The sequence below is a fragment of the Scyliorhinus torazame genome, chromosome 8 (assembly GCF_047496885.1).
Source record: "Scyliorhinus torazame isolate Kashiwa2021f chromosome 8, sScyTor2.1, whole genome shotgun sequence".
Taxonomy (NCBI): Eukaryota; Metazoa; Chordata; class Chondrichthyes; order Carcharhiniformes; family Scyliorhinidae; genus Scyliorhinus; species Scyliorhinus torazame.
In genome coordinates, this window is record NC_092714.1 from 25,271,315 (window position 1) to 25,296,021 (window position 24,707).

The 24,707-nt window shown below is 47.0% G+C and overlaps 1 protein-coding gene across 6 annotated transcripts in view; it reads left to right on the plus strand.

The window, feature by feature from the left end:
• Positions 1-21,635, plus strand: part of LOC140427685 (histone H4 transcription factor-like) — a 72,360-nt gene extending 50,725 nt beyond the window's left edge. For 4 of the 6 annotated variants that reach the window (XM_072513180.1, XM_072513182.1, XM_072513183.1 and 1 more), the window contains 3 exons: positions 8,138-8,276; positions 12,364-12,488; positions 17,220-21,635. In XM_072513180.1, the coding sequence (XP_072369281.1) occupies positions 8,138-8,276; positions 12,364-12,488; positions 17,220-17,730 (775 nt within the window). In that variant the 3' untranslated portion in view covers positions 17,731-21,635. The remainder of the gene's footprint in view (positions 1-8,137; positions 8,277-12,363; positions 12,489-17,219) is intronic. The other 2 variants (XM_072513184.1, XM_072513185.1) reach the window with 1 other exon arrangement.
• Positions 21,636-24,707: the final 3,072 nt, after the last annotated feature.

The window sequence follows — 24,707 nt, forward strand, 5'->3', positions numbered from 1 at the left end:
GCTGCACTGAGGGAACCACCACACATGTGCAAAAGACAAGCGGAGGCATTCGCAACAAGCTTCTGCCAGAAGTGCCGAGTGGATGATCCATTTGGTCTCCAGAGATCCCAAGCATCACAGATGTCAGTCTTCAGCCAATACGATTCACTCCACGTGATATCAAGAAACAGCTGAAGGCACTGAATACTGCAAAGGGTTGCAAAGGTCCTGATGATATTCTGGCAATAGTACTGAAGACTTGTGCTCCAGAACTTGCTGCACCCCTGGCCAAGCTGTTCCAGTACAGCTACAACACTGGCATCTCCCCGGCAATGTGGAAAATTTCCCAGGTGTGTCCTGTCCACAAGAAACAGCATAAATCCAAACAAGCCAATTATCGCCCGATCAGTCTAATCTCCAGCAAAGTGATGGAAGGAGTCTTTAACAGTGCTATCAAGCGGCACATACTCGGCAATAACTTGCTCACTGATGATCAGTTTGGGTTCCGCCAGGGTCACTCAGTTCCTGACCTCATTACAGCCTTTATCAAACATGGACAATAGAGCTGAATGCCAAAGGTGAGGTGAGAGTGACTGCCCTTGACATCAAGGCAGCATTTGACCGTGTATGGCATCAAGGAGCCCTAGCTAAACTGGAGTCAATGGGAATCGGGGATAACTCCATTGGTTGGAGTCATATCCGGCACAAAGGAAGATAGTTGTGGTGGTTGGAGGTCAATCATCTCAGCTCCAGGACATCACTGCACGAGTTCCTCAGGGGCAGGTGTCCTAGGCCCAACCATCTTCAGTTGCTTCATCAATGACCTCCTTTCCATCATAAGGTCCGAAGTGGGGATATTCGCCGATGACAGCACAATGTTCAGCACCATTCGCGACTCTTCAGATAATGAAGCAGTCCGTGTCTAAATGCAGGAAGACCTGGACAATATCCAGACTTGGCTGACAAGTGGCAAGTTACATTTGTGCCACCCAAGTGCCAGGCAATGACCATCTCCGACGAGAGGATGTAACCACCACCCCATGACATTCAATGGCATTACCATCGCTGAATCCCCCACAATCAACATCTTGAGCGTTACCATTGATCAGAAACTGAACTGGATTAGCCATATTAATACTGTGGCTACCAGAGCAGGTCAAAGGCTAGGAATCATACGGCGAGTAACTCACCTCCTGACCCCCCAAAGCCTGTCCACCACCTACAAGACACAAGTCAGGAGTGTATGGGAATACTCTCCACTTGCCTGGTTGAGTGCAGCTCTAACAACACTCGAGAAGCCCAACACCATCCAGGCAAGTGGAGAGTATTCCAGTACACTCCTGAAATCCTACCATCTGACCTGTCATGAGACAATTCACACCTCTTTAACCTGGGATTACCCCTCTCTCTGGTTCTGTAAAGACTTAATTACCTGCAAATGCTCGCATTCAAAGCATTGTCTTACATCTTTGACATTGTCTATATATATATATATATATATATATGTCTCTGGGACATACCTCTTCAGTCACCTGAGGAAGGAGCAGTGCTCCAAAAGCTAGTGATTTGAAACAAACCTGTTGGACTTTAACCTGGTGTTGTAAGACTTCTTACTGTGCTCACCCCAGTCCAACGCCGGCATCTCCACATCCAGGACAAAGCAGCCCCCTTGATTGCTCCTCCTTCCACAAACATTCAAACCCTCCACCACTATCGAACAGTGGCAGCTGTGTGTACCACCTTCAAGATGCACTGCAATAACTCACCAAGGTTCCTTCGGCAATACCTGCCAAACTGATGACCGCTACCATCTAGAACAGTGTTCTTCAAACTTTTTTTCCTGGGACCCATTTTTACCAACCGGCCAACCTTCGGGACCCAACCCGGCCGACCTTCACGACCCACGCCGGCCGACCTTCGTGACCCACGCCGGCCGACCTGCGCGACCCACCATTTTCTCTTACCTTGTTTGCTGCTGACAAAAATGGAGGAAATGATTTTGGGTCCTTTTGGACCTGGTACATGCTCCTCCAATGGAACCTGTTGAATGAAGGTGAAGCCTTCCAGTGTCGGAAAGTATGGAGTCTCCATCTCTCCAAAGTTCGGCATTTTTTTTCCTGTAAACCTTTATCGAATAAAACCCCCCCGAAATTGTTTTTAAAAAAAAAAAAAAAAAAAATTTTAATGAATAAAATAAATGAATAAAACCACCCCGAACTTGTAAAACAAAAATCTGCTGCCGTTTAAAAAACAAGCGGCTGCACTGCGCATGCGCGCCCATGATCAGGCACGCATGCGCAGTGCGGCCGCATTTTTTTACACGTTCGCGGCCATTTTGAAGGCCCCTTGCAACTGGCGTTATTAACAGCAGGCCGCTGTTAATTTGCGCGACGGACGGCTCCGCGGCCCTCCTGACACCCGCCCGCGACCCACCCGCGGGTCGCGCCCCCCAGTTTGACAAAGCCTGATCTAGAAGGACAAGAGCAGCAGACATCTGGGAACCCCACCACCTGGAGGTTCCTCGCCAAATCACTCACCACTCCAACTTGGAAACATATCGCCGTTCCTTCACTGTCACTGGGGCAAAATCCTGGCACTCCCTCCCTAACAGGATAGTCAGTGTACCTACACCTCAAGGACTGCAGCGGTTCAAGAAGGCAACCCATCACCACCTTGTGAAGGGCAACTAGGGATGGGCAATAAATGCTGGCCTAACCAACGATGCCCACATCCCGTTAATTAATTTTAATTTTATTTTTAGCCATTGTTGATGCTGCTGGTTGTCCTGAAGAAGTGATCTGTGGTTTGTGCCAAAGCCTTCCACTGCACTAGAAGGAAATGAGGTCTTATAGTAGATGCTGAGGCCTGGCAACCAGGAAGGGCAGACCCTTGCTTCATCCACGTCGACATGGCGGTTGTGCAGGAGAAGAGGGAGGTCCTCTTCCCAGAAGGTGCAGGGACACCCCTCTGTTCAGTATCATCTCATTCTGCCCCCTCTTGCACCTGCTCCTCCTCTGATGAACTATTTCCTCCTAGAGCCTCATCATCCTCTCCTCGCTGTATAAAGGAAAGGGCAGCAGACCACTACAAAAACCCAAACCCTTGCAGGAGGACATTTTATTGAGGGCACAACATGACTGGTTGAGGCATCAGAATTGCATCTTCAGAAGTCCAATGGCCTACCCAATGATTGTCCTAATGAGAAGGTGGCATGGGTTATATCACCTCTGTGCTTCTGTCTGGACCTTCGTGAAGGAGGTCCTTTGCTGTTTCCTCAAGGTTTTCACTTGTTTCTAGGATCCATCACAGGCTTTGGGGGTTGAAGTGAAGATCTGGAGCAGCCTGGACTGGCGGAGGATGAAGGAATCATGGCAGCTGCCAGAAAGAGAATACTCACACGAAGCTCTTGTTGTGGCCACACACTAGTTGGATGATCAGGGAGTGGAAGCCCTTCCTGTTGATGGTCTCATTGGCTGGTCGCTGGCTGCCTAGATGGCCGTGTAGTTGAAATCAATGTTGTTCCACTGGGGGAATCCACCACGAGTGGGAAAGCCCACTGCCCTCTGTCCCTGTGAGGCTGTCTCTGTCATTAAATAATGTGGCGTCCAGCTCTGGCAAAGAGGACATAAGTAACCTCAGAGATGCACTGGAGTGTTACCACATAGAGATGTCACATAGGTTCACAGCAGAGCCAGAAACGAGAAGATCAAGACCACTGCCAGTGCTGGGAGGTCTTCAGTGAGGGGGGATCACATCTGCCTGGAAAGGTTCAGTCTCCTGCGCCACTGAACCATGGTCACCCCCAGATAGCACCCTCTTCAGAAGTAGATCCTATGGTGAGGGCATAACCTCCGTGCCCTTCCTACCCCTTTTTTCTCTCCGGCATCCTCCTGCTGCTCTGGCTTCCGCCTTGGGGTGACCCTCATCATCGCTGGGCCCAAAATTTGAGAACTGTGTCCCTGAAGCCAGCTGCAGCCTTCTGTCCTGCAGTGGCAGTGGGATGCCAATCCTGTTCAGTGCCCAGGTGCTGAGTGCCCAGCCTGCGTGCCACCTGTGCAGTGCTATGGGCATGCTTTACCAAGAGCTGAATTGCTCCACCACCTTATCCCACTGGTCCTGTTATGGGATCAGGATGATGCTCTGGAGCAGCCATGGCTGACTCCACACTCTTTAATATCATCCCCTCAGCTAATCTGTTCTGAAGGCACATGTTTCTCATATGCCCCTTTAACATTTTCAAGTTCCAACCCTGAAGAGTTCTTAACAAGCTTCCAACATGGTAAATTGGCCTCAATGTAGAGGGCTGTGATTCCTGCCCTGCCCTCTCCCACCTTTGTTACTATTGCCACGCTGGGAGCGAGTGGCGTTTTGAAATTGACACACTGCCGGATGCTGGTATTTTCGGAAGGCCTCATGTGCCTCCGTTCTCAGTCAGCCTTCTTTTCTCCAAGAAAAATGGTCCCAAATGCTTCGATCTACGTCTGGCGTGAGCTGTTCAGAGCCAGTTCTGCCTAACAGAAATGCCGCAATTGAGAGAAAGGTTTTTGCGCTTTCAAATTTGATCAGCTTAATATGCATGGCTAAGAATGGTGTAGCTTGTTTTGGAGATGGTACCAATATGGAGCGGCAAAGCATGGAGAGATCGACTGTTACACCTAATTGGATTTTTAACAGAATATCCAGTTGCTTGGAAGAACCACAAGCTACTATTTCTCTGCTCCGTTTTAGTTAGGTTTCGTGTTTTCATTGATCCTTTTGATGTGAACTCTGTCGCATCCAATTTCCTGGACAGTTGCTAGGTGAATTGTACAATGGCAGAGGGTGGTTTATCTGTGAATTGACATAGTCATACTCACAGAATCATATCTGACTGACAATGTCTCGGACACCACTACCACCATTCCTGGGTATGTCTTGTCTCACCAGCAAGACAGACCCAGCAGATGTGGCGGCACACTGGTGTACAGTCGGGAGGGAGTTATCGTGGGAGTCTTCAACATCAGCTCTGGACTTCATGAAGTCTTCGGGTTAAACAATGTGCAAGGAAATCTCCCACTGATTACCACGTACCGGCCACCATCAGCTGATGAATCAGTACTCCTCCATGTTGAACACCACTTGGAGGAAGCACTGAGGGTTGAAAGGGTGCAGAATATGCTCTGGATGTTCATCCCAAGAGAAGCTTGGTAGTGCCGCCACAGACGGAGCTGGCCATGTCCTGAAGTACATACCTGCTGAATGGGACTGCAGCAGGTGGTGAGGGAGCCAACAAGAGAGCAAAACATACTTGACCTCATCCTCACCAATCTGCCTGCTACAGATGCATCTGTCCATGACAGTTTTGGTAGAAGTGACCACCGCACAGTCCTTGTGGAGACAAAGTCCCGTCATCACATTGAGGATACCCTCCATCGTGTTGTTTGGCACTACCACCATGCTAAATGGAACAGATCTAGCAACTCAAGACTGGGCATCCATGAGGCGCTGTGGGCCATCAGCAGCAGCAGAATTGTATTTAACCACAATCTGCATCCTCATGGCCTGGCATATCCCCCACCCTACCATTACCACCAAGCGAGGGAATCAACCTGGTTCAGTGAAGAGTGCAGGAGAGGATGCCAGGAGCGACATCAGGCATATCAAAAAATGAGGTGTCAACCTGAGGAAGCCACAACACAGGACTACTTGTATGCCAAACAGCATGAGGATCAATAAACAGAGCTAAGCGATTCCACAAGCAATGCGTCAGATTTAAGCTTTGCAGTGCAGCCACATCCAGCCGTGAATGGTGGTGGACAATTAAAGAACTCAGTGGAGGAGGAGGCTCCACAAATATCCCCATCCTCAACGATGGAGGAGCCCAGCATATGTGTGCAAAGGACAAGGCTGAGGCATTCGCAACAATCTTTAGCCAGAAGTGATGAGTGGATGATCCATCTCGGTCTCCTCCGGATGTCCTCAGCATCACAGATGTCCGTCTTCAGCCAATACGATTCACTCCACGTGACGTCAAGAAACAGTTAAAGACATTGGACACTGCAAAGGCGATGGGCCCTGACAATATTATTGAAGACTTGCGTTCCAGAACTTGCAACACCCCTAGCCAAGCTGTTCAGGTACAGTTACAACACTGGTATGTACCTGGCAATGTGGAAAATTGGCTAGATGTATCCTGCACACAAGAAAGAGGACAAATCCAACTCAGCCAATTACTGCCCTATCAGTCTACTCTCCATCATCAGCAAAGTGATGGTAGGAGTCATTAATAGCGCTATCAAGGCATTTACTCGGTAATAACCTGCTCATGGACACCCAGTTTGGGTTGTGTCAGCATCACTCAGTTCCTGACCTCATTACAGCCATGGTTCAATCATGAGCAAAATAGCTGGATGCTAGAGGTGAGGTGAGAGTGATTGCCCTTGACATCAAGGCAGCATTTGACCGAGTATGGCATCAAGAAGTCCTAACTAAACTGGAGTCAATGGGAATCGGTGGCAAAACTCTCCGCTGGTTAGAGTCATACCCAGCACAAAGGAAGATGGTTGTGGTGGTTGGAGATCAATCATCTCTACAGGAGTTCCTCAAGGTAATGTCCTAGGCCCACCATCTTCAGTTGCTTCATCAATTACCTCCCTTCCATCATAAAGTCAGAGGTAGGGATGTTGGCGGATGACTGCACAATGTTCAGCACCATTTGCGAATCCTCCGATAATGAAGCAGTCTATGTCCAAATGCAGCAAGACCTGGACAATATCCAGGCTTGGGCTGACAAGTGGCAAGTAACATTCACACCACACAAGTGCCAGGCAATAGCCATCTCTTACAAGAGAGATCTAATCACCACCCCATGACATTCAATAGCATTACCATCGCTGAATCCCCCACAATCAACATCCTGAGGGTTACCATTGATCAGAAACTGAACTGGACTAGCCATATTAATACTATGGCTACCAGATCAGGTCAAAGGCTAGGAATCCTACGGCGAGTAACTCACCTTACCCTCCAAAGCCTGTCCACCATCTGCAAGGCACAAGTCAGGAGTGTATTGGAATACTCTTCACTTGCCTGGATGAGTGCAGCTCCAACAATACAAGAAGCTCGACACTATCCAGGACAAAGCAACACACTTGATTGCTCCCCCTTCCACAAACATTCAAACCCTCCACCACCGACGAACAGTGGCAGCCGTGTGTACCATCTACAAGATGCACCGCATTAACTCCCCAAAGGTTCCTGAGACAGCATCTTCTAAACTCACAACCACAACCATCTAGGAGAACAGCTGTCTGGGAACCCCAGCACCTGGAGGTCCCTCTCCAAGTCACTCACCATCCTGACTTGGAAATGTATCACCGTTCCTTCACTGTCACTGGGACAATATCTTGCAACTCCCTCCCAACAGCACAGTTGGTGTACCTACGCCTCAAGGACTGCAAGGTTCAAGAAGGCAACTCACCACCACCTGCTGAAGGGCAACTAGGGACGGGCAATAAATGCTGGCCAACCAGCGACGCCCACACCCCGTAAATTAATTTTTAAAAATTTAGTCATTTAAGATCAAGGCTTACATATCATTGTTTGATTGAGTAATCATTGGGTTAATTTTGAGGCAGGCAGAAGCTGCAAACAAATTTTTCTTTAATCTTAATTGGCATTTAACATACTTTTGAAGTTATGCTATTTGATATTACCATACTCCTATTGTATGCATTGGTAGCCAGCCTTACTATCTTTCACTGTATTTTTGAATTAATTCATGGACACAGTACAAAAATAAAAACACCGGGGGCCATTTGAATTGTGTGGGGTACCTATAAGAACTGTGGGTGTACTTACACCATATGGATTGCCGCAGTTCAAGAAGGCAGCTTACCACCTCCTTCCCGAGGGCCATTAGGAATGAGTAATAAATGTTGGCCAAGCCAGCACAGCCCACATTCTGCAATCGAATAGAAAAAAATGTGTCCCTGATTTCGAGGCTTGCGGACTGAGAGGTGTGATAACAAATCTCGATTGGGAAGAGTTAGGGATTTTACGGGTGAGCTGAGAGTTAATATATCGAAGGGGACCAGCTGGTTGGACTTGGTGCTTTTCTCTTAAAGTTCCTTCTGTTTAAAAGTTACTTTGCTTATTCTTTTTCCCTCTTCATTTCCAGTTTTAAGAATTTGTACGACCTACGAAAACACATTGAAACGCACAATGATGAACCAACATGCCGCTGCAGCTCTGACGGGTGTAATTTTAGTGCCCGCAGTGTGCAAACCCTTAAACAGCACCACAGAAGAATACATGAGGTAGGTGACCAAGTGACAACTGAACTATGAAGTAACGCGGGATTTAATTTTCCTTTTCCTCACAAGAGCTTGAGCTCTCATCTGGCAAGTGGTATGAAACTCTTCCTTCCTCTTTTGTTCTTTCTCTTTTCATTGGTTCCTTTGTTTTTGGCTCCCCCCAGATCTTTGTTACCAATATTTACTTATGATACCAAACGTGGAGGTGCGGTAAACATTGAGGATGGGGAAGAACTTTTTTTTTTAAAAACACAGCGAATGATACTGAACTGGAACTGCCTGCCTTTGAGAATGGCAGAAAGGGAGACAATTTATGATTTCAAAAGGAAATCGAATGAGCACTTGAAATAAATTTGCAGGGCAATGGAACTAACTAGATTGCTCCGTAGAGAGAAGGCATGGTCTTGATGGGCCAAATGGCCTCCTATGCTGTTAACACTCCATGGGCCAAAGGTAGTGTTCCTGACTCTGCAAAACTGACTTGAGAGAAAGTGCCCTGAATCTTCGTATTTTTGTTCTGGACCCACTGACCCCCTGGAAACAGTGCAGAAGCAGCCACGAGGGCTTCCGGACGGGGAACTGGGCTGGTTACAAGGCACGCGTCAGTGTTCTCAAACTTTGTTCCAGTTATAATAAAAACAATAAAATAAAAAGCAGCCCTCTGGCTCTCATTCCCTCACCTCACACATTCCCTATGCCCTATCCATGCCCCTCATACCCTCCATGCCACCTGCTGCCTCCCCCCATCTACCCTTTTGCCTTTACACCCTCCATGCCAAATCACCATGGGTAGACCGCAGAAGTCTTTTTTCTTTTATTCATGTGATGTGGGCAATGCTAACTAGGCCAGCATTAATTGCTCATCCTAGCGAGAGGTGGTGGTATTGTCACTGGGCTAGTTATCCACAGTAATGTTCTGGGGACCCAGGTTTGAATCCCATCACACAGATGGTGGAATTTAATTAAATTGCATCAATACAAATCTGGAATGAAGGGTCGTGAAAACACTGTTGGATGTCGGGAAAACAAGATCTGGTTCACATTTGTCCTTTAGGGAAGGCAATCTGCCGTCCTTATCTGGTCTGGCCTACATGTGACTCCAGACCAACAGCAATGTGGTTGATTCTTAAAAGCCCTCTGAAATGGCTTAACAAGCAACTGTGGGTAGCACAGTGGTTAACACTGGTGCTTCACAGCACCAGGCTCCCTGGCTCGATTCCCGGCTTGGTCATTGTCTGGCGGTGTCTGCACATTCTCCCCGTGTCTGCGTGGGTTTCCTCCGGGTGCTCCGGTTTCCTCCCACAAGTCCCAAAAGACGTGCTGTTAGATAATTTGGACATTCTGAATTCTCCCTCCGTGCACCCGAACAGGCGCCCGAGTGTGGCGACGGGGGTCTTTTGAAAATGAAATGAAAATCACAAGTAGGCTTCAAATGAAGTTACTGTGAAAAGCCCCTAGTCGCCACATTCCGGCGCCTGTTCGGGGAGGCTGATACGGGAATTGAACCATGCTGCTGGCCTGCCTTGGTCTGCTTTCAAAGCCAGCGATTTAGCCCTGTACTAAACAGCTTTTCACAGTAACTTAATTGCAGTGTTAATGTAAGCCTACTTGTGACAGTAAAGATTATTAATTAATTATCATGGTGAGCAAACTTCACTATTAAAACCAAAACACTTTTGTGATAACATTTAAATCCCTTCAAGTGCTTAATCCTTTATGAAAACATATATTTGTACTCATAGACCTACATCAAAGGATTCTTTGTAATCATCGTGTTATGCCACTGTGGACCAGTGCACAGTCGATTCCAACCCCATGTACCCCAGAGTCCCAACGCAAGGGTAAATTAACCAATAATTCTTATTAATAAACTTCAAATCTTTGGCCCTTGGTTTCCCATTCATTGCTATAGCCAGTTTTGCAAGTTTAAACACAACTCCTAAATTATTGCTAACTAGAACAAATATAAAACATAGAGTAAACACAGCAGCTTAATGTCGAGCATAACCTGACTCCTCTCTAACTGCCCCGCTTTCTACCCATACACACAAGATAGACAAACAAAGAAGTAGGGTGAGGTGGAAAAATAATAAGGATTAAAGTAGAAAGATAAGAGTCCTTGCTTAAGATGATTAGTCCTTCAGTGCACTTCCTTCACAATTTGGGTGTGGATTAAAGTGTCAATATAGCATGTAATGATTTTCTTTGCAGCCAGCAGTACAACTTACTCATAGCCTTTCCAGGAGAGACCTCTGGTGCCACAGCAGCCTGCTATTACAGAGTGCTATCAGATTCTTGTCTCTGCTTCACATCTACCTTGTTTGAGGTGGGGGGGGGGGGGGGGGGGGCGCGAAGAGAGGGAGATCTCTTACAGTGCAGTCATAAAGAGAAAATTCAGCAGATCTTTGAAAGAGTGAGTTAGAACTCTTCCATCCAGGTTTCAGAACCAAAATGAAACTAGAAACTCAGCCTTGTGTTTGGAAAACCCTGTCAATGGGACCGGAACCAATCACCACTGGCCATTGGGCAGGGCACAGACATTTGAGACAATTCACTGGCCATCAGCTAAGTCAATCAAAGCGAGTCATCACTGATGTCACTGGCTGCTGCAATCCTGTGCTTGAATTGAAAGACACAGGCCACCTACAAGCTGCTTTGCCTTAAAGACACAGGCTGCATTAAAGTCACAGGTCCATAACTCATCCATGGATTATTTCAATTTCATAGAATTTACAGTGCAGAAGGAGGCCATTCAGCCCATCGAATCTGCACCGGCTCTTGGAAAGAGCACCCTACCCAAGGTCAACACTTCCACCCTATCCCCATAACCCAGTAACCCCACCCAACACTAAGGGCAATTTTTGGACACTAAGGGCAATTCTATCATGGCCAATCCACCTAACCTGCACATCTTTGGACTGTGGGAGGAAACCGGAGCACCCGGAGGAAACCCACGCAGACACGGGGAGGATGTGCAGACTCCCCACAGACAGTGATCCAAGCCGGAATCGAACCTGGTACCCTGGAGCTGTGAAGCAATTGTGCTATCCACAATGCTACCGGGCTGCCCACTGGTGTTCGCAAAAAAAAAGAAAAGAAAGGGGAAATAGGGCAATAAACAGGAGGGACCCTTACACTTGAAACTGTCAGTCAGACTGTGAACTGACAGGACCCCCACTGTGGAAGCAGTCAAGCATACAGTAATCCTATAATGCTAGCCCTCAGGCATATGTCAACAAACGGTGGAAAACCAGGCTATTTCTTTCAACTGCAGACTGGTTTTTTTTTTCAAAAATATGAAACTGTTTGGAGGTTTAAATGACAATAGCTTGACAGTTTTACAGACCTTCATATCTACTCAAGGGCGCACCTGACCTCTCCTAAAGAGGTGCCTGATATCTTCCAAAGGTGCACCTCAGCTGTTCTAAAGAGGTACCTGACCTCTCCTAGAGGTACTTTACCTCTCCAAATATTCTGGCCGCTTTATTCAAATGTCTCAATCCCACGGGTCACGTTTTGGAAATCCGAGTACCAGATTTTGCTTCTGTTTGAAGGCAGTTTCAGTTTTACAAGTGCAGCTGCCTCCGCGAACCATGGATTAGCAAAGTATAACCCGCCTCTGTCCCCCTCCTCAGGCATGAATGGTGGATGCTTGGGTTCGGAGGCGGGACTACAGGAATTGGGGCTCTGGTAGCATTTTGACGAAAGCACGGAGCCTTTCAGACTTTATACCGACCTCTGACTTGATTTTCTCAGACTCGAGGTGGGTTCACACGTTGTGTGCATTTTCTTGTGACATCGCGTCACACCTGTGGACAGAATTACGGGGTCCTTTTTGCTACTTGTGAGCCACCGTGCAGTTGATGTTGGTGAGTTCAGAACATATTGTGTAACCACTGGAACATAAATGGGCTATCATTTTGGCTGTTCCCAGCACGGCTCCCATACTGGTGACAAATAGTTCCCAGGAGGGCAATGACTGTTCAAAGTGTTTATCTCGTGGCACTAGCATAGTAAAAAGGATGTTTCTTTTTATCTTCAAAACATTTTGAAGTTAATAAAATGATGGGACCATGCCCTCTCTATTCAGGGGGAAACAAAGCCTCGGTACAAGTGCCACATCTGTGCCAAGTGTTTTTCCTGGGCCTACACACTAACAGTGCACCTGCGGAAGATGCACCAGCTGAAGTGGCCTTCTGGGCACGCACGATTCAGGTAGGACAATATGATACACCGAGAGCCATAGGATATTGACTTAGATTATTACTGGCGCTGCTTATTCTAGTAACCTGTATATTGCCTTTAGGAAAGCTATTGGGCCCGGTTCTCCCATTTCCTGCAGGATCTGTCGGCGATTTCTCTACCGCTCTTCAATGACACTTTGTCACCTTTTTGGACCGTGAGGAGTTTCTCACCAATTAAGGCCACACTTTGAATGTTTTTTAGCACTGGGGAGCTGAACTCCGAGATCGGGCCGCTATTTTGAAAGGGTGCCCTGACCTCTAAGCTTGTAGGTCACCTACACCCCCCCCCCCCCCCCCCCAAGTGTGGACACCCCGCTATGATATGCCTGGAGGTCCCCCTCTTAAGCCCCCCCTCCCCAAGCCCCCTTACAGCACTCCATTCCTTCTAGGACCCCCAACCTCCCGGAGGCCCCTACTTACCTGCTCTGCACTCTCCCACCTTTACAACCCCCCCCCCACCCTCCTTTCATGGGCATGGCCCTCCTTGCCCCCTGACCTTTGTCACTGGCACTCGGGCACCCTTGCACTGCCATCCTGGCACCCAGGCAGTGCTCGTGCTGGCTTGGCAGTGCCATCTGGGCACCTTGGCAGTGCCAGGGTGGCAGCGTCAACGTGCCTGCGTTCCAGGATCTCCAGAGACCCCCCCCCCCCCACAAATGCCGTTACGCTTGGTCCACGTTTGTGTGGGCCAGCACTGATCGGCGCCCGGCTGCAGCCTTGCTGGGGAGGCCGAAGAATCGCGGGAGGCCACTGGATCTCGCGCAGATAGGTCGCAAGTAGGTTGCCTCTCGGTTGCCCCTCCTACTACCCCCCCCCCCCCAAAGCATCCTCCCCGCCCTCCCATGGTGGCCCACCCTTGCAGGGCGTCCCCCCAGCCGTGGGTCTTTCCATCCCTCACCGAGCACAGAGGCAGCAAGCCCGGCGCCCCCAGGCTCTTCGCCTGTCAACAATGATGGCTACTCATCTCCTCGACTCCCCACAGAAGCCCTTCCGCCAGGTTCACGTTTTTCAAAAGATGTTCTAATCGGTGCCACTGTGAGCACTTGCTGGGGAGGCCGCTGAATGACGGGAGGCCGTTGGATATGGGGTGGCTCTCGTTAAATGTATGGAAATGGAGCTTAAGTGATGATAATTGGTTTCTCAGCACGCTATGGCGGGATCCCAGTTTCGCCTATGGGAGAGGACCGGTTGAGTCGCAAACTGTTTGGCGCCTGGCACGGTTTCAGATTTTGGCCTATCCCGCTAATCATCGGCCTTGTTTCGCTTGAGCGCGAGTGTAACGAGGCCGGAAGATCACCTCCCCTACCTCTAGTTACCACTTGTCCAGTTTGTTTTGGTTTTAATCCAAGCCTAAGGCCACCTAGAATCATAGAATCATAGAAGTTTACAGCATGGAAACAGGCCCTTCGGCCCAACCAGTCCATGCCGCCCAGTTTTTACCATTAAGCTAGCCCCAGTTGCCCGCACTTGGCCCATAACCCTCTATACCCATCTTACCCATGTAACTATCTAAATGTTTTTTAAAAGACACAATTGTACCCGCCTCTACTACTACCTCTGGCAGCCCATTCCAGACACTCACTACCCTCTGAGTGAAGAAATTGCCCCTCTGGGCCCTTCTGAATCTCTCCCCTCTCACCTTAAATCTATGCCCTCTAGTTTTAGACTCCCCTACCTTTGGGAAAAGATGTTGACTATCTACCTTATCTGTGCCCCTCATTATTTTATAGACTTCTATAAGATCACCCCTAAGCCTCCTACGCTCCAAGGAAAAAAGTCCCAGTCTATCCAGCCTCTCCTTATAACTCAAACCATCAAGTCCCGGCAACATCCTAGTAAATCTTTTCTGCACTCTTTCTAGTTTAATAATATCCTTCCTATAATAGGGTGACCAGAACTGCACACAGTATTCCAAGTGTGGCCGTACCAATGTCTTGTACAACTTCAACAAGACGTCCCAACTCCTGTATTCAATGTTCTGACCAATGAAACCAAGCATGCCGAATGCCTTCTTCACCACCCTGTCCACCTGCGACTCCACCTTCAAGGAGCTATGAACCTGTACTCCTAGATCTCTTTGTTCTATAACTCTCCCCAACGCCATACCATTAACTGAGTAGGTCCTGGCCTGATTCGATCTGCCAAAATGCATCACCTCACATTTATCTAAATTAAACTCCATCTGCCATTCGTCGGCCCACTGGCCTAATTGATCAAGATCCCGTTGCAATCCTAGATAACCTTCTTCACTATCCACTGTGCCACAAATCTTGGTGTCATCTGCAAACTTACTAACCATGCCTCCTAAATTCTCATCCAAATCATTAATATAAATCACAAATAACAGTGGACCCAGCACCGATCCCTGAGGCACACCACTGGTCACAGGCCTCCAGTTTGAAAAACAACCCTCTACAACCACCCTCTGCCTTCTGTCGTCCAGCGAATTTTGAATCCAATTGGCAACCTCACCCTGGATCCCGTGAGCTTTAACCTTCTGCAACAACCTACCATGCGGTACCTTGTCAAAGGCTTTGCTAAAGTCCATGTAGACAACGTCTACTGCACTGCCCTCATCTACCTTCTTGGTCACCCCCTCAAAAAACTCAATCAAATTTGTGAGACATGATTTTCCACGCACAAAGCCATGCTGACTGCCCCGAATCAGTCCTTGCCTCTCTAAATGCTTGTAGATCCTGTCTCTCAGAATACCTTCTAGCAACTTACCTACTACAGACGTTAGGCTCACCGGTCTGTAGTTCCCAGGCTTTTCCCTGCTGCCCTTCTTAAACAAGGGCACAACATTCGCCACTCTCCAATCTTCAGGCACCTCACCTGTGGCTGCCGATTATTCAAATATCTCTGTTAGGGGACCCGCAATTTCCTCCCTAGCCTCCCACAACACCCTGGGATACATTTCATCAGGTCCCGGGGATTTATCTACCTTGATGCGCTTTAAGACTTCCAGCACCTCCTCCTCTGTAATATGCACACTCCTCAAGACATCACTATTTATTTCCCTTAGTTTCCTAACATCCATGCCTTTCTCCACCGTGAATACCGATGAGAAATATTCATTCAGGATCTCACCCAACTCTTGTGGCTCTGCACATAGATGTCCTTGTTGATCCTTAAGAGGCCCTACTCTGTCCCTAGTTACTCTTTTCCCCTTTATGTATCCGTAGAATCTCTTTGGATTCTCCCTTGCATTATTTGCCAAAGCAATTTCATGTCCCCTTTTTGCCCTCCTGATTTCCCTCTTAACTGTATTTCGACAATCTCTATACTCTTCAAGGGATACACTTGATCCCAGTTGCTTATGTACGTCATATGCCTCCTTCTTCTTTTTGACCAGAGTCTCAAGACCTGTCTTGCTGTTCCACTCCTTGCTTCTCAGATCAATTTTACACTACTTACGATCCTAACATTGGCCTACCCCACACATAACCTGACCTGTGTGGATTTAAACCTTCCGAATTTGAGGCGAGAGAGCTGCCAACCAAGCCAGGCCAACAGATGGACGTCAGTGGTGCTTCTATGAAAAATGGATGCTACAAAATTTGTTATACAGGAGGTAGAGAGAACCCACCTTAAATAGAGAAGAGATTGACCATCCGGTCCATTTTAGTTAATCCATCTGGTATGGATCTTGTTTTACTTGTCCAAAATACATACAGTAGACACTGCAGCATTGATGCTTCCAATGGAGCTGAGAGAGGAACCCAATTACCAATATGAGAAATTGAAATCTACAAATTGTGTCAACAGCTATGTGAAACAGGATGGCAAGTGGGAACTATCTATTAACCAGAATGGATGTAATGTGAAGTGAGTTCAGGTAGTTGGCCAGTCCATAAACAGCTTAAATAGTTCTTCACTGGGTGACATAAGTAGGATTTCTTTCACCTTTTGCGTTCCAACGCACCAATTAAGCTTTCAGATGACACATATCTTCTATCTGTCCAAACTCATCACTGTAGAGGCCCCTGAATCCCATCAGTTACTAACCACCTAAAAATTGTTTGGCCAATAGGTTGCAGGAAATCACAATGCTAATGCTAAGCACAGGTGTAATTTGATGATGGCTGACGCATGTTGGGGCAGAATAGAGGGAGCATCACTTCAAACTTATCTACTCTGCTTTACCTGGCCTTCATCGTAAATCCATGAAACTGAAAGCGTTAAATTCCTCAATTTGAGAAGTCTCATACATGGCTGCTTGGGTGTTGCACTGGTTTAGACGATGAACTTTCACCTCTGCTACCTGGGTTCAGATCCAAACAGAATCAAGTTCTAGATTCATTCTTCTAGATTTCATGGGCAGGTTCAGCCCAGTTCCCGGTGGGCATGGCAGGGCAGGAAGCTGGTTCCTTCACTAAATTGCAGATTTCCACTCTGCGCTTTGTGTTCCGGTGGGGTGAATAGCGATAGTATTGTTCCATTTTGGTTACACAAATAGGTGTTCTGAGTGAGCTTTGCCTGTTGGGTGCCATTTTATGCAGTGCCAAATTAAGGTTGCCCAACTCAACAGAAGTGTGACTTTCCGGGTCCCTTGTGTTGGATTTGAACCAAGTTCCAGAGGGAACTGGTCCACAGCTAGACCACCGCATCACTCAACCAAAACCCTCTTCCATTCAAATTGAATATTTTATGTGTGATGATGAAAATGAACCCCATACTTTTTTTTGCTTTAACTGTCTAGATACAAAGAGCATGCAGATGGCTATTTACAGCTGCATATGGTCCGCTATGAAACCGTTGAACTGACGCAAAAGATCATTAAGGACCTGGAGAAGAGGCACGGTCCGCGGAGGAAGGCGACAGAAGTGTGTCTCCATGCACCAGAATCCCGCCGCAAGACTCTCTCTGCAAAACCTACCAGCGGCAAAGCGGGCAAGGAGGAGGAGGATTGCCTTGCTGCCGCCACGCGACTGAGGCGTGCTGGACAGCGGGAAACCACCAACCTGCCAGCCAAGCCTTCGCCAAAGTCCCTTCAGCCAATGCAGTGCCACACTCCAGAGCCCTCTGAAAGGGGTGAGAAGAAATCAGGGATTTCTGGAAATGACTCTCCCGTATTCTCTGTCCTCAGTAATGTATCCCAGCCGGCAACCAGGCCTACTGCTTCTGAAAGGAATGAAGACACCTCCTACCTTGACCCTGTTGAAACACTGGAGAAAGTAGCGCGAGGTCTTGGGATTCAGATAATCGGATAATCGCGGTTGCCGGAGGCGAACTGGTAAAACTCTGGTCCCTAATTTCTTTAAAGAATAGTGGCCTAAATAAAGCTGGGGGAGGAGTGTTGGAGTTAAAATATAGCATGGTCCCGCTGACTCCATTATCAGAATTAAGACACCACTGTTTTTTGCTACATGTTCAAGTGCTTCAGATAACCAACAACTGGGTACTGGATTTCCACCTCCTGCACAAAGTTGGTGTTTGTTCCATGAAGCATTTTTCCAAGGCAAAGTCAGGCGAACTGGGCCATCATTCTTGTGCTAGGTAGCTCGGAGGCTGGGCAGCAAACCCGCAGCCCTCTTCACTGCAAACATGCGAGGCCTGAGCAGACCAATGCAACTGAAGATAAAATAAGTGTGGGGAAATATGCCTAAAATTAGGAGTGGATGAGGACGATTTAGCCTCTGGCCTTTTCCTGTTTATTTCCTTGTGCCGCACACAAGATGGGCTGACGTTGACGGAAACCCAACTCCTTTGAAGGACCAGCGCAATCTGTGTGGGTCTACTTCCCACAAGAATGTTGTCATTTATAAACAGAAAAATATACAGTTCAAAGCCTTCATTCTCATTGGTCCGAAATGGTGAAAGGTGCTCCCTGACTCCCTCTGCCTCTTTCTCTAACTGTAGACCACTGCCACCACTCTTCTTGACAGGAAGGAAGAGCTTGACCTGCGTTCACATTGTTGAGACTCGGGATGATGAGAGAGGTTCAGATGAGAGAGGCCTTTCCAGCCAGAAAAGCTGCCAGCAACCACCTGCATTTATGTGTCACCTTTTGGAAATAGAAAAACTTCCTGAGACACTTCATAGAAGCATAATGAATGTCACGCCAAAGAAGGAAATGTTAGGAGCTTGTCTTATTATTATAATATCCAGCTGTTTTTTTAAATTAAGTCCAGTGTCTTGGCAACAGACACTTCCTGTCAACCTCCTGCTCCATCTGTTGATCCCTCTTTTACTTCCAGGTGCCCTTCACAATTGCCCTTCCCAACCCTGAACCATTTCTCCCCCTACTTTTGCACCTTAACATATTGACACAAGCTTACTTTATCCCATATAAGTATCTTATTCCCGTGTGGTCCCTCTTGAGATGTCTTCCTTTTGGCTGCAGAGTCGATGGAGATGAATACATCAACTTGTGCCTGCTGTGTTCAGCAATGTCCTTTTCACACTTTCCCTCTCTTTAAAATTTTAATCGAGAAGGCATGGCAGAGATGTGACTCTTGGCACCAGATCAAATGACCTCCAAAGATTTGTTCCCCGGATCACTGATGATTAAGCGGGCTGTCAAATGGGCTGAGGGCTCAGCCCCGGCACTGTTTGATCTCCAAGAGGAGGTTTGCTCACTGACTATACCAGCGATGACTCACTGGTGAATGGGCAGTGTCCTCACTTCTCTTGCAATGATCTTTGCTTTTCCCCAGTGTGCGGCAAACCTACCCTGTGCAATGGTCTCCATTTGACAATGCGCACACCAGCTTTCCCTTTATGCCCAATCACCTTTTCCTCCTTTCTCTCTAAATACAAATAATACCTTTTCAAAGTCTTTTTTAGCGTGAGGTTTTGGAAAGATGCCTTGAGGAGCCTCACCTGAGTGTGACTCAGATTTCCCTTTAGTTATTCTTCCAATAGGTAAATAAAACTAGTGTGTGCTTGAGTTGCCAAATCTTCATGGGGCTGTGTTTTTGAGAACTCTCCAACATTTGGGTAAAGCTCTAAACCGCTCTCTGTAATCGACGAGCAGCCTGCATCCTCCGACAGTAATAAACTGTTTTGTGTTGTGATGCTTACACCCGTGCCCCATTTATCCCATCACAGTGCTGCCTCCATCTGGGCACTGAACCATCCCAGCATAAGAGATAAATAGCCCACGGTTGACATCGATGCTTTTTTAACTCCCGTTTCACCTCCATACTACCCCTTCAGCCGACAATGCGGAAGACCATAAGACATAGGAGCAGAATTAGGCCACTTGGCCCATCGAGTCTGCTCCGCCATTCAATCACGGCTGATATTCTCTCATCCCAGGTCGGTGTCTAGCACGAAGTTGCAGCCGGGGCTTCGGAGCCATTGTCCATCTGCAAATCCGCATCCTTACCTGCGAATGGGGAGACCTGGCTGGTTCATTAATATCCATCAGTGACAAAAATATGCATCCAAATCCTGTCGGGCCTGTCTGTGTGACTTCAGTTCCACACCGATGACTTCTACGAGACATGAGCCACTGGTTGTGGATGACTGCGGTGTCGCTGCCCACAACGTGCTAGATTTGCAAGCTCTCTTCAAACCTGCATACAAGAAACTCGGCCTGTCCTTCAATATTGTCAAAACAAAATTTGTATATCAGCCCACACCTTGTCGGTCAAATATTCCACCCACCATGTACATTGAAGGAGACACTCTGGAATATGTTGAACATTTCCCATTCCTTGGCAGCTACCTCTCTAAAGGCTACCAGAGACGAGGAGATGCAACGCCAGATCAGCTGCGCCAGCTCAGCTTCTACAAGCTGACTGCGAGTGTTCAACACTAAAGACCTCCACAGGTCAACAAAAGTCCTATTATACAGAGCAGTTGTCAACGCACTCTTACACTGCAGTGAAACCTGGGCCCTGTATTAGCGACACAAGAATACCAGAGAAATTCCGTAAGCATGCCTCTGCTGCAGTCTCTGGATTGTATGTACAGACTGTTGAACAAACACTAGTGTCCTTCTCGAAAACAACTGCACTGGCATTCAGGAGAAGCTGCTGCAAAGCCACGCCAAGGGAGTAGACGAATGATGGCCGAAAAGTATCGTCTCTGCCAGGGCCTGATTTCTCAAGTCACAAACGGTCAGTGTTGCAGGGGAGGGGAAAGACAATGTTTCAAGGATACTCAAACTCTCCTTGAAGCATGCTGCCTTGAGATTAATGACTTGGAGGAACTTGTCCATCAAGCTGCATCGTGCTTTGAGATCTAACGCCTTAATGACCAGGCAAAGTGGCAGCAGAGACGGAAAGAAAAGGGAGCAAACCCTGCCCTCCAGATCCCACTACCTCATTGGACGCCCTGCCCCATGTCACTCAAAGATCTGTGGGTCGGGAATTTACCTCTTCGGTCACATGAAGATCCAAGGCAGAAACTCACGGGCCTGAATACACATCATTCTCGAATTGAGGGACAGCCGACTATAAATTATTTGGCTCTTAATTTGCTTGCTGATATGGCCTTGCACGTTACTCATACAACAGGGGGTGGGTGGGCAATATATGCCTGTCTTGCTAGCGAACTCCATATTCCAAAAGCGAATAATGTTTTATTTAGAATTTGGAGCAGAGCAGCCCCAATGCATTGTGGCACCACTACACCACAGTGAAGCCACAGCAAACTCTGCTTTACCTCATTAAACCAGAATTGTTTGTTCAATTCACTTGGATAAACGGTGGGGCTCCTCCCCTCCATGTTGTCAGAACACGTGTGGAGGATAAGGCGCGATGAGACTTGTGACTCCTAGACTGGGATTACACCTTGTTGCTGAGGCCCTGATTCACCAATCAGTGCAGCGTTACCGAGCCGTCAGGAACTGCACATCATTTAAGTCAACAATAACAAAGCTGGTGAAAGTGGGCGTTTTCCTCCCACTCACAGAGTGCCGGCAGCAACACTTTGTCCTGATAACGCACAAGGTCATACAGAAACCCTTATAAACAACGCCTCCTCCTTCATACTGCCACCGCAGCTTTAAGCTCAGGGCAGGTTCCCCCTGCCAAGGGACGTTGCCAAGCTCCCCAAAATCTGACGAGCTTGGATTGGAACGGGATTTTGGGCTGGGAGAAAATTTGTCGACGCCTTGCTAACTAACACTGTCACACCGTGAGGCCGGAAATACAATGGTGATGTAGGGTAGTTGGTGGTGGGGGGGGGGGGGGGGGGGGGGGGGGGGTGCGGGGAACAAGAGCTCTGCTTTTTCTTTCCATTCAGATATTTGTGTGTGTTTGGTTTACATGTTAGAAATGTTAACGGTTACTGGAAAAGAAACGCAAGCTGTACAGTTTATTAGCTGAACAAAGTGGCGGAGCCATTTCTTGATCTTGTTACTTACAGCCGAGATTACACACTGATGCATTCTGTATTAATTTGTACTGACTACTGCCTGCAAAAGTCATAAGTAATGAGCCTGTAAAACCTTCCATCAAATGGAAGTTTTGTAAACTGTGAACTGACACTGAGTGTTTATATTTTAACTGAACATCCTGTCAATTGAATAAGTTGTAAATTGTGTTTTAACACCAGGCTTGTGGTAAAGTATTCGTAGTGTTAGTTTAATTTATATTGTACTCTGTCCTCTTGAACTGGAACACACCCAATACTGTAAAACTAGAGTCTGACATTGTAAACCTGAACAGTTTATAATGACAGCATGAAATTGCTGGCATTGAAACAGGAGTTTGTGATTTTCCAAGCCCTTAGTTAATAATAATCTTTAATTAATTAAATTAATAATCTTTATTGTCACAAGTAGGCTTACATTAATTCTGCAATGAAGTTACACATTCCGGCACCTGTTCGGGTACACAGAGGGAGAATTCAGAATGTCCAATTCACCTAACAGCACGTCTTTCGGGACTTGTGTGAGGAAACCTGAGCACCCGGAGGAAACCCACGCAGACACTGGGAGAACGTGCATACTCCGCACAGACAGTGACCCAAGCCAGCAATCGAAGCTGGGACCCTGGTGCTGTGAAGCAACAATGCTAACCACTAAGAGCTTTACTGGTTAATGGGATCTTCCACCATGCACGCAAGAGTTAGAGTGTATTTTTGTAATTGTGAATGGGGGCATTTGGCTGTACTCTATACTGGTCTCATTGTGATTTCACTGCCGTCTTATTGCAATTAGTGGGCTCAGTGAGTACGGTGACAGCACTGTTACAAATATGATTCATCTGGAGTTAACTGAGGTGGGTTGGTATTTTTATGAGCCCGCACGTCCCAACAGAAAGCCTCGCCCACCAGGAGTACACTCCCACGCAGCCCTGCGAGTGCAGACTTGTTAAGTGCACACGAGATGTTTAATACTGTTATTTATAATAGCTTTTGATTGAGGCTACAGTGTGTACTACTTAACAACAACATCTGACTAGGTAGAGACAGTCGCTGTTTACAAATGTTTACTTTATTATTATTGTTGGACACAACTTTGTGTTACTAACAAGCCTGCTTCGTACTTTTACTTCCATCTGAGTCTCTGCCAGCACAATGTAGGAATTTATCAGCTGTGAGTACATTGAGTTCACCACCAGGATATGTAGGGATGGACGATAAATTCCACACTTGTTAGCAACGCACATAATTAAGATTTTCTTTTTAGATACACACGACGCAGTGAATCATTGAAATTATTCAGGGTCGCTGAGGACCCTGGTTTGATCCCGGCCCAGGATCCATGTGGAGTTTGCACATTCTCCCTGTGTCCGCGTGGGTCTCACTCCCACAAGCCAAAAAGATGTGCAGGGTATGTGGATTGGCCACGCTAAATTGTCCCTTAATTTGGAAAAAAGAATTGGGTGCTCTAAATTTGTTTTTGTTTTTAATTATTCAAGGCCGAATTAGATAGATTTTTGATGGACAGGGAAGTTGGGGGTTAAGGAGGGCAGACAGGAAGGTGGAGTTGAAACTACAATCAGATTAGTCGTGATCTTATTGATTGAGCAGGTTCGAAGGGCCAGCTCCTAGCCCTAAATCCTGGCTATTTAAGAGCACTCAGGATTTATTATATCAGGAACGAAAGTACTATTGAATATTTATTGGGAAATACTGTACCTCAGCCACGCCTGGTAAAACAGAAGAATTTATTTAATGCAATGATTCGTTCATTATGCTTTCTCTTTTTAAAAATGAATTTAAATGTGGCTTGTCCTGTAAAGGAAATGCTTATGATGGTGTGTTTATATTCTAACTCCTCTCAAATGATAAGCTGATTTGGGAATCTTTGTCCCTTTCTCCTTTGCTTCCTGCCTGGAAGCATTGAGTTTTAATGAGGCCTTGGTGCTTGGCAGGTCAGGTGGTTTACTGTATGTGTCAGGAGAACATTTCACAGTGCTTGAAACCGAGTTAGAAAATATTTTTGTATTTGTGAATGAATCTCACTCAGGGTCATGTGTCTGGTGTCTTTCTGAGGGATCCATTTGTTTTTTGTTTCTGCCACATAATAAACAATTGCTAGCTGAAATTTAATTTTGATGACACTGCCTGGAGTGTGCAGCCCTGACTAACCCAGGTATCATCTTGTATTGGCATGTCGTTGGCAATTTGGAGCAGACTTCTGAAGTAATTTCTTTCATGTCTACTCTATTACTTTAATATAGAATTCGCCTGTAGTTACACTCCACTAGCCTGTTCCTTGTGGCTGTACAACGTGAGGTGCACACACAAAATCTGATTATCATTACAGACTGCAAATCTTTGGGGGTGATTGCCACTCATGTATGGTACACTGATGATGTTCAGCAGACTTCATTGCATGTGGAATCTGTTCTGGGTCTGACTGTAGTTGAAGCTGCACAATTAAATGTCAGCATGCACGGTAGCACAGTGCTTAGCACGTCTGCTTCACAGCTCCAGGGTCCCAGGTTCGATTCCCGGCTTGGGTCACTTGTCTGTGGGGAATCTGCACGTTCTCACCGTGTCTGTGTGGGTTTCCTCTGTGTGCTCCGGTTTCGCTCACAGTCCAAAGTTGTGCAGGTTAGGTGGATTGGCCATGCTAAATTGCCCTTAGTGTCCAAAAACGTTAGGTGCGGTTACGGGGATAGGGTGGAGGTGTGGGCTTCAGCAGGGTGCTCTTTCCAAGGGCCGGTGCAGACTCGATGGGCCGAATGGCCTCCTCTGTAAATTCTATTATTCTAATTGCAATTTAATCCATATTTCCAATATAAATGTTTATAAAGCTTTCTATATTAACAAACTCAACTTC